Source organism: Jatropha curcas, chromosome 10, assembly GCF_041381405.1.
Source record: "Jatropha curcas cultivar XTBG-Jc1 chromosome 10, XTBG_Jcur_1.0, whole genome shotgun sequence".
NCBI classification, from domain to species: domain Eukaryota; kingdom Viridiplantae; phylum Streptophyta; class Magnoliopsida; order Malpighiales; family Euphorbiaceae; genus Jatropha; species Jatropha curcas.
The window spans coordinates 10,855,209-10,865,277 of NC_143160.1; the positions used below are offsets into that span (position 1 = coordinate 10,855,209).

General features: G+C 30.6%; 1 protein-coding gene across 5 annotated transcripts; it reads left to right on the forward strand.

Annotated features, from left to right (window-relative positions):
- The first annotated feature begins 4,172 nt into the window (after nt 1–4,172).
- On the forward strand, nt 4,173–7,179 carry LOC105636813 (putative F-box protein At1g32420). 5 transcript variants are annotated; one of them, XM_037640545.2, is made up of 3 exons: nt 4,173–4,344; nt 5,507–5,568; nt 5,649–7,179. In XM_037640545.2, exon 3 carries the CDS (start codon nt 5,782–5,784, stop codon nt 6,886–6,888), a length of 1,107 nt encoding a protein of 368 aa, XP_037496473.1. In that variant the 5' UTR covers nt 4,173–4,344; nt 5,507–5,568; nt 5,649–5,781; the 3' UTR covers nt 6,889–7,179. The 5 variants fall into 5 exon arrangements, 4 of the variants coding, with proteins under 4 accessions (XP_037496473.1, XP_012075557.1, XP_089583119.1 ...); XM_012220167.4 differs by having other exon boundaries at nt 4,174–4,344; nt 5,743–7,179; XR_005178637.2 differs by lacking the exon at nt 4,173–4,344 and adding an exon at nt 4,351–5,173 and having other exon boundaries at nt 6,011–6,149.
- The last annotated feature ends 2,890 nt before the right edge of the window (nt 7,180–10,069 follow it).

Below are 10,069 nucleotides of genomic sequence, written 5' to 3' on the forward strand. Positions count from 1 at the left end.
GAGTCTGTTATGGGCGAGCAAGGCTACAGAAAGACTACTTCAGATCACTATGTTTCTATGAAGAAATTCTCTGATGATGACTACATTGTTTTTGCTCTATGTGGTTGATATGTTGATTGTTGGTCAGAATTCTGTCAGAATTAATAGCTTGAAGAAACAGCTAAGTAAGTCTTTTGTTTTGAAAGACTTGGGACCAGCAAAGCAGATTCTTGGCATGAAGATTACAAGGGATCGAAGAGCCAAGAAATTATTATTGTCACAGGAGAAGTACATTGTGAAAGTACTTCAAAGGTTTAGAATGGGGAACGCAAAAGCGATTAGTTGTCCTCTTACTAATCACTTTAAATTAAGTTCTAAACAGTGCCCTTCTACCGATGGAGAGAAGGAAGAAAAGGAAAAGGTTTTATAAGCTTCAGCAGTTGGAAACTTGATGTATGCCATGGTTTGTACACTGCCAGATATTGCTCACTCAGTTGGAGTAGTGAGTCAGTTTCTTTCAAATCTTGGAAAGGAATATTGGACTGCAGTGAAATGGATTTTCAGGATATCCAATCACATTTGTAGGGGGAGTCGTGTCGTGGCAGTCAAGATTACTGAAGCGTGCAAACAGTTGCTGTGGATAAAGAAATTCTTGAATGAACTCGGAATTCATCAAGAACGATATCGGATATTTTGTGACAGTCAAAACGCAATTCACCTTGGAAAGAATTCCTCCTTTCATTCTATCACTAGATCAGGGATGTGTTGGAGATGAAGTTGTTACAGCTTGAGAAGATCCATACAGGAGAAAATGGATCAGTCATGTTGACGATGATTCTTTCAAAGGAAAAGTTCGAATACTGTCGGATAACTGCAGGGATGATGATGGCTAACGTCCCCATTTGAGTGTGCAGGGGGAGATTTGTTGTGGTGGTGTCCACTCAAGTGGAACCTACACACTAAAGTTAAAAATGGAAGGAATCAAAGTTGGCAGCAAAACATTTCTAAAGTCAGGCAATTTTGACAAAATGTAAAGCCTTGGGGGTAGCAAATTTTGTAGGCAGAAGAATTCAAAAAAGGAGGCAAGCGGTGCAACTTAAATGAGCTATACACAGCTCATTTAACACGTTTCTACGCGTTAGGTTTTGGTGGACGCGTTTTCTTCTCCTATAAATAGGAGAGGGTCTGCCTCGTTTCAACACACCAACGGAGAGAACAATCTCAGCGTTAGAGAGTTTCAGTTTTAAGAGGGTTCTTAAAACTAAGGGTTTAGAAAATAGTGAAGATTATTAAGGTGTTTTTTTTTTTTTTTTGGGGAAACACTTGTGAGTGCCACTATTTTGTATTATTCTCTTTGTAAGCCTATTATTTTTAATAGTGGAAGAAATATTCGGAGTTGGTCCCGTGGACATAGCCCTAAACAGTTAAGGGTGAACCACGTAAATTTTTGTGTGTCCCATTTTAATTTTTCCGCTGCTTAATTATTTTCGTAATTTTTATTGCCTCTATCCTAACAGGTGAGATATTGTTGGTTTGTTAGTATTTTTGTGTATCTCCATCAACTTTCAAGATAGGGAATTACAGTTAGTGAAAATGTATGTTTTATATCGAAAGAGAAGAGCCCAAAAATGTAAGTATTTATGCGATACATAGAAGAGTCTACACTAATGGTCTAACTTCACAAACATAAAACGACAACGCGTAGCTTTCATGGTAGAATGTAGCCTATAGGTAACTTAAAATGTAAACATTTTTATATTATTACTGTCAAAGACAATTATTTAAAATAACTTAAATTTGGATTATTCAATTTTAATATAATTTTTATTTTCTATTATTGAAAATTTAACTTGTTTAACTATTTTTTTTTCTTTTTCTCATTTTAATAACTTTATTGGTAAAAATTATTCAGTTTGAGAAAACTACTTTTTATACCATATTAATATAAAGCTTTTACTATTGTACGTAATACATGATTTCTGCATCGATAAACAACAACCTCTTCGAGTAAATTGGAATCCCAAGAGAAGTTACCTTCTCAAATTGTCATTAACCCTAAGCAACATGTAAGCCCAATCACGTTAAAAAAATGGACAAGAGTTGGGAACTCCGGCCCCAGAGAAACGTGACAGTAGCTCAAGGAAATATGCTAAAAAAGAAGCAAAATTCAGTAAAATTCAGCAAAATGGATAGATTGAAAAGTTCAAAGTGAACCAACCGGAGCAGCTAGTAATTCAGCCTCCTTTTTTCTGAAATACTAGCTAAATCAAAGATGAATAAGGAAGAAAAAGAAATCTTAGAAACTATATGTAACTTGGGTGTGAATATGTCATTGCTTGACGCAATCTAGCAAGTTTCCTGCTATGCAAAGTTTTTAAAGGAACTTTTTATGAATAAAAAGAAGTTGGCTGGTTATTAGAAGATAAGTGTGGTGGAGAATATTTCTGTTATGTTGCAAAAAAAAATTACCCAACTAAATACAATGATCGAGGTATGTGCTATTTCATGTAAAATAGTCAATATTGGAATAAAAAGAGCTATGTGTGACTTTGGGCTATTGAATAAATGATTTATTCTTCTTTAAATGTTGGTCCATAGTTTACACCGAAGGGGTATTGGAGGATGTTTTGGTACAAGTAAATGAGTTGATTTTTCCAGTTGACTTTTGTGTACTTGATACGAAGGATGATAAATCCTCTAATTTATTCGAACTTTTGCTTGGAAGCCTCTTTCTTAGCACAGCTGGAGCAAAAATTGATGCTTCTAATGGCACATTCAATATAAAATTTGATGGAGAAATAATTAAATTTACTGTGTATCATACTATGAAATATCCATGTGATTGTTTAGTGTTTGTTTGTGTTTCTTGCATTTTTAGGTGGATGATTTTCAATTGTCTCTCTAATAAGCCTCTTATTATATTAGAGAAATGTTCAAATCAATTGAAAGTTCATTGCATATGGGGACAACTTCTGAGTTTGTGGGCAAGTCTGAGGAAAATCATTGAAGTCTAATTCATTTGGTGGATTCATGTTGGAAGAAAAAGTTATGAATTGCAATTTCTAGTTGTATTCCAATCCAAATTTATGTCCCACATTTTTATGAAATCGAGGAGACTCGATAATTCAAATGGTTAAATTTTGGTTAATTTTTGTGCGTAAAAAATTTCAATGAACCGAAAATTAAGTTTTAGAATTTTGAATTTTCACTTCTTCTAATATGATAAGTTAATATCCTATTAATTAAGCAATAAACACAGCTAATCCCTCCAAAATTTAAGAGAGACAATGTATTTACAGTTATATTAACCGAAAAAACGTGAATAAATGATATTTGCATTTTGGATGGGTAATTAATGTGATTTTAGGAGTAATATAGGTAAAAAAAAAAAAAAAAAAAGTTAGTTTAAGTAATTCCTTAATATTAGTGAAAAATCAGTTGTGCCTATATAAAAAGAACAGAAAATGAAATATTTGCACTTTTTTGCGAATAAATTATGGAAAAGCATGGGGAACTTATGGCTCAATGGCTTCCTATGAGCAAAAGTATATATAAGATAAACAAAAACATAGTAACTTATTTTTTATTAATTAAATAGCAAATATACAATGGACTCCGTATGATTATTTAGTCAAATATAATTTAGTAATTTTGCAAATCACGATATATGTTTTCCGAAATCAAATAAATAATTTGTTTATTTTGGTATTATTCAACTAAATAGTTTTCTGTTAAGATTTTTCTTTTTTGCTTTTTTTTAATCAAATAAAAAAATTAGAAATTAGAATATATGATTTTAAAATAAAAAAAGAAAAGAAAAACTTAGGGGTTGATTTTGGTGACAGTATGTAAAAAATTTGAAAACTTAATTACAAATAAAACTAAGATTTCATCACAAAATTAGCAAAAAAAAAATATTAAACTAAATAAAATGAAATAGAAGTATTATTTAATTAAATTTTTAAAAAAATAAAAGCATTAATCTATAAATCTATAAATGTCACTAAATAAGGGAAAGGTTGATTTTTCCTTTTTTATATATAAAAAGACTAACGTACCCATGTTATGAGAACATCACACTATTTTTCATTTCTGGGACCCACACACATGGTAACCTTATTAAAAGAAATTTTTTTTTTTTTTCATTTTTGGGACTTACACCCACAGTATCCCAACAAAACTATGTACATGGATGTTTGAGCTAAAAATTATATTAAGAAAAGGAACACAACCTCTCGATAAAATATCAGAAATACATTATAAAAATAGCAAAAAAACATCCATTTTTCTGTTTGAAACTAGAACGGAGATCCAATAAGGAAGTATTGGTGTTTTTCATCATTTAGTTGAAGCAAAAGAGCAAAGGTATTCTTGGTCTCTGAGTAAATTCGTTCATTTTCCACAAATTTATTGATTTTCTTTTGCTTTCATAAAATAACACAAATCATTTGATTTGAAAGAAATCATTTGAATATACCTCAACAACAATACACATGGCCTAAGGCATTCAAAATTTCATCTCGACCCAATCTGAACAATCTGGATTCAACCGTGCCAAATTGTGCTGATGTTGATATTATGAGTTAGACTAATAAAATCTTTACGGAATTTCAAAATCCAATAATTGGATTCCTCACTTTAGAGCTTCCTCCATGGCTAAGGAGTATGCTATTTGGAAGATTCTCGCAGTAGATATCAAACCTAGATGATCCGTTTGCTTCTCGGGTTACCCGAAGATATGGCTCTAACTGATTTTGATTTTGATTCTGATTCGGATCTTAACGTCATGGCCCTCCAGATGGAATTGGTGGTGCATATTTACCATGAATTGATCTCAAATATTTTGCTTTCAATGATCCTGTGGAGTTAAAAGAGTGTGTGCGTCTATTTGGGTTTTCAATATTTTTGACTTTTGATTTTTTTTTTTTTTTTTTTTATGGTGGACAATTATAAGTATTTTTGTCTTTTTTTCGATTAATTTGGTCAAAATTCAGGGATTAAATAATTATTTTCCCACTAAATAATAGGGATTACATGATAATTCACCTTCAAAAAAATCCATTCTGTCTATAAAATAACTATGGAGTTTCCTGATACCTTGTCATTTCTCCTTGTCTTTAATTCGTCTTCTTTCTTATTATCAAGAGGAGAGCTGCTCAGTTGAGCTTAGAACTCTAAATCATATAATCTGCAGGTAAGTTTTCTTTCTTAATTTCTATTTCATTTTTGGCGATTTTTTCCGATTTTTTTTGCTATGAATTTCTCTTTCCCAAATTAGAAAATTAGGTCTAATTTATCGTAAGTTCTGCAAATCTTCAATCCTAAAACACGAAATGCTGCCATTAAGTTCTTTTGCCATTTTTTAGACCATGGAAGTTGGCTTTTGGTATTGTTTGGCTTTGAAGTTGGCTTGCACTCCCAGCAGCCTGATTAGAGAGTTGTGTGTTTGTTTGTGTGTTTTTATTTTTTTATTTTTCCCTTTTCTTTTCGATCGTATTGTGATTCCTGCGCTGTATGTTAACTGCAGAATGATTGATGATAGGAAGAAGAGATATCAGTGGTAGAGGAGAGTAAAACAACGGACTGTAGGTAAGAGAAAATATCTTCTTTTCTTCTTTTTTCTCTGAAGAATTTATTTTGTGCCATTCTTTATTATTTTTCACTGTCAGGTTCTAGAAAATTTTCATTGACAATTCAATTTGGAAGTTTATTTATTTATCTTCTGGGTATTATGCTCTTACAATCATCATGATTCATGAAAAGGACTGATCAAGGACTTTGAGAGACCAACAAACTATAGCAATGGCGAGCAACAGTCAAAATATTTTGCCAAAAGATTTGGCAATTGATATTCTCACACTGTTGCCAGTTAAAAGTCTAATGCGGTTCAAATGTGTTTCCAAATCTTGGTGTGCTACTATAAGAAGTTCTGATTTCATTTCTCAGCACTTTAAGAAGAAAAACAGTTGTCATCTCCTTGTTCACTATTACGTCTCTCCATATGCTGATGATTTGGTTGAACTTTTCTTAGATGAAACACTAGAAGATCTATCACATCAGCACTTTGGTCTACCAATCCCATTTTCTAAGCTTCATGGCCCTTGCAATGGCATATTTTGTGTAAGTGATGGATCGTCTTATGCTCTGTGGAATCCTGCAACTAAGGAATTACAACATCTACCAGCTACACTAGCTAAGCCCAGCCTTCCTGTTCCATTGACTTCTGGGGGAGATATTTGTGGATTTGGGTTGGATCCCATAACTAACAATTTCAAGGTGCTTGTTATTCAAGGATTTTTATCTGAATACCACTTTTTTGCCCAAGTTATGTTGCACACTTTTGGCACTAATGTTTGGAGAGAATTAGAAATAGGCCAAGATTACTCTTTGCCCCATGGTACATTAAGTCAAGATTACGTTGTCACTTCTAGTTCATGTTACACATTCTTGAATGGAGTTCATTATTGGTTGGCATCACACAACTTCGATAATAGGATCCTTTCATTTCATATGAGCAATGATGAGTTTCAAGAGATCCAAGTGCCATATTATTCGCTTTATGCAACACATGAGACCCTTGTAATATACCATGACTCAATAGCTTTGCTTCTTTATGAGATGACGAACAATATTTTAGATATATGGGTAATGATGGAAGATGGATCTTGGATCAAACAAATTACGGTTGGACCTCTTCCTGAGTTACTTTATCCAATTGGGTATTGGAAGAATGATCAACTTATTCTAGAATCTGACACTGGTCAATTGAAATTATGCACTCCCAACACCCAAGAAGTCAAGGAACTTAGGCTGAAGGGTTCTCCTTTGTACTATGGGGTTTTTATTGTTAAAGAAAGCCTAGTTTCACTCAATCACAGAGATGAGCAGCCGCAATATGTGGAAGATTAAATGACCTTTTGCTAAGATTTTGTGCTGTACTGTGATTTCTAGATAATCTGAAATGTGGTGCGAGTTTATTTGTGTCGTTACTTCTGAGCTTGCTGTGAATCTACTGATGTATATGAGCAACAAAGTAATGACGTTGGGAGGATTGATAGTTTTCTAAACCAACCATTATTGAGTCAGTTGAGTATTTGTTTATCTTTATAATTTATCTATATTATGTAAAAATATGGGAATTGGGGAGAATAATAGGATTTCCGATGTCGCTCTCAATAAAATTTAAAATATCTTAAAACAGTTAGTTGTAGCCAATCCGAAAATTACATTTTATATCAACGAGTATTTGGATGTGTGTTCGACACTCTTCTCCTTTAGGTGGAGTCGAGGGTGTGGTTCGACACTCTTCTCTCTTAGATAGGGTTGAGGGTTCGATCCTTATGAATGGAGCAAATACTCGTTGGGAGCACTTTATCCCTTCTTGGCTCAGAATACCTATGGTTAAGATAAAAAAAAATTACATTTTATTATTTGATTAGATATAATTTCTAAAAATTATTTTATATATATATATATTATAAAAAGGAAAAAAAAAGTATGCTTCTCTTTTTTTTTTTTTTTTTTTTGGTATGGTTGTAAGAAAAATTGTAGATTCATTTAGAAAGAATACAACGTTTCTTTCATATGATATTTTATTTATTACTTAATTAACTTATTTATCTGTTTTAAATTTGCAACTTAGAACAAAAGAGAAGCAAAATACTTAAATAAAATCATTAACCGACGAATATTAGATTGTAGCATGATTTTCTTTGTAATTTCATTTATTGACTTGGTTTTTTTTTTTTTTTTTGTCCATCAAAATCAAATTATAGCATTTCCAAGGTTATTTTTGAAATTCAAATTGATAATTTTTTTTAATATAATTATTTCTTGTTATATGTTAAGTTCTTAAAAGAGTTTTTTTCTTAATAAAAATTTTTTTTTTTTATTTTTGTTATTGAATTAATTTGTAACCACTGTTACTTTAATTTAGTAAGAGATTTATATCTCCCTTACAATAAATAGATGGCCTTTCGATTAAACATTTTTAATTTTCTTGATATTTTTTTATATTCTAAATATGTTTGACTTGAAAGAAAACAGTGTTTATGAAATTGAAAACAAACTAGAACTATATATTTCTGTTTTGGATCATTTTTGAGTTTCAAAAATTTGTATGTATATTCATATATTCCTTTCTTTAATGCATTGGGTAAGTAATACTATCACTATAGTCAAAATGATTATCATTATTAATTCAAATCATTTTTTCATTTCTTTTCTTTCACCTATCAGAAAAAAAAAATTTATTATTATTTTTCATTATAGTAATATATAGATATTAATTTGGGAGTGAGGGCAAGAGTTGGGGATTGAGTGATAATTTGATTTTCTTTTTGAGTACTTATCAGGGTTTTAAGAATCTGTATTTATAAATTAGGAATTTAAGGATTAGGTATAGAGATTTTGAGATCACTTCATTATATAACAATAGAATCAAGTACATAAGAAATAGTATTGCAAATAGCTTATATGGCAAAATCTAATATAAATTAACCAATTGTATTTATTTTAATCTAAACAAAACTTATGATTTCATATTATATAAATAAAAAATTAAAAGAGTATAAAAAATGAAAATATAACAAGCATTGTCAACGTGCAATGTACATCATAAAAAAGACTAATGTTTATAAATAATCCAAGTTATTTCTCTAAAGCAAAATGTGATTTTGCAAATGATGTGTTCATGAATGCATTATGGCAATAATGGCTAACTTCTATTTTATGAGAAAAATCTTGTGACTCTAAACTTTATCGATGGTCTATTAGACCCCTAAAGTTAAGAATTTTAGTAATAATGGAAAATATTGATTTGATGTGTGATTATTGTAATTTTTTTTTTAATTATTCAATAAATATTTAATTGATCTAATTTTACAAGTTATGGTGTTTAATAAAATATTTTGCAATTTGAAGTGTTTAAGATAGATATAATTTTGTAAGTTAGAAGGATTTAATAATTCAAGATAAAAGTTGAAGATATGCAGGGTTTATTGCATAACTTAAGGATGAATTTTTGCATTTAGCTTTAGGGATGACATTTTAATTCAAACTAGTGGATACCCGCTTCGATCTGACTCCAATGGGGCGGGTTTTGCCCGGTCCATAGAATAAATGGAGTGGGGCAAAATTAAAAAATATACCCGCTATGGATTCAGTTCAATAATGGATAATACATAACCCGACTTGAAATCTGTCCGGTTAAATTTTTATTTAATTGTGCTTTGTTTAATTTATATATAAATAAAAAACTTAATATAATCTAATGAGTTAGTAATTTAAATGTCATGAAAGTTCAAATAATGTAAATAACAAATCAAATTATCATCCTCCAATTTATGTTTTCTATTTCTTTTAATTTTTATACTTTCAATGTCTACATTTCTTATTTTGCTATTTAGTTTACTATTGATATTCTCAACCATTAGTTTTTTATTTTGGAATTTTTTCTTTTGTTTATTATGTTGAGGTGGAACTATAAATTTGTTTTATTCTCATTATGGCTATTATACATATCTTTTTTGTTTTCATTTTATTGAAATCAACATACAATATTGAATAACATTTATTATAAATCCATACAAAACTATGTAAATTAAGTGGGTAAAATAATAAAAATTTGAAAAATAAAATTCAACTTTTTTTAAATAGAGTTACTTGACCTGATCCGTTACCCACTCTGCCTCGAGGCGAATGGTGGGTTGGTTGGTAATACATATTGCTCCACAGGGCAGAAAGGATAATGTAATACCTGTTACCCGCTCCGCCTCGATTTGTAGTGGGGCGGATGGTGGCTGGATAATATATATTGCATCATAGGACAGGAAGGATAATGTAATACCCGATCCATACCCAACCTTATTCGGCCTGGCAATAACGGTTTTTCTTCTCTTTCGTTCCTTTTTTTTTTTTTTTTTTTGTGATAAAATATATAAATTCACCTATGAGCTTTGTAACTTTAATATTGTGGTATTCTTAATTTTTATTTTGACCCATCAAACAATTCAACTTATAAAATTACATTTATTAAACACTTCAATTTTCAAAATTATTCTAGTCAACACTTTAATTTTTAAAATTTAGA

What these genes read in the sequence shown, in the direction of transcription:
- LOC105636813 (XM_037640545.2), top strand. Translation starts at nt 5,782, where the DNA reads ATGGCGAGCAACAGTCAAAATATTTTGCCAAAAGATTTGGCAATTGAT.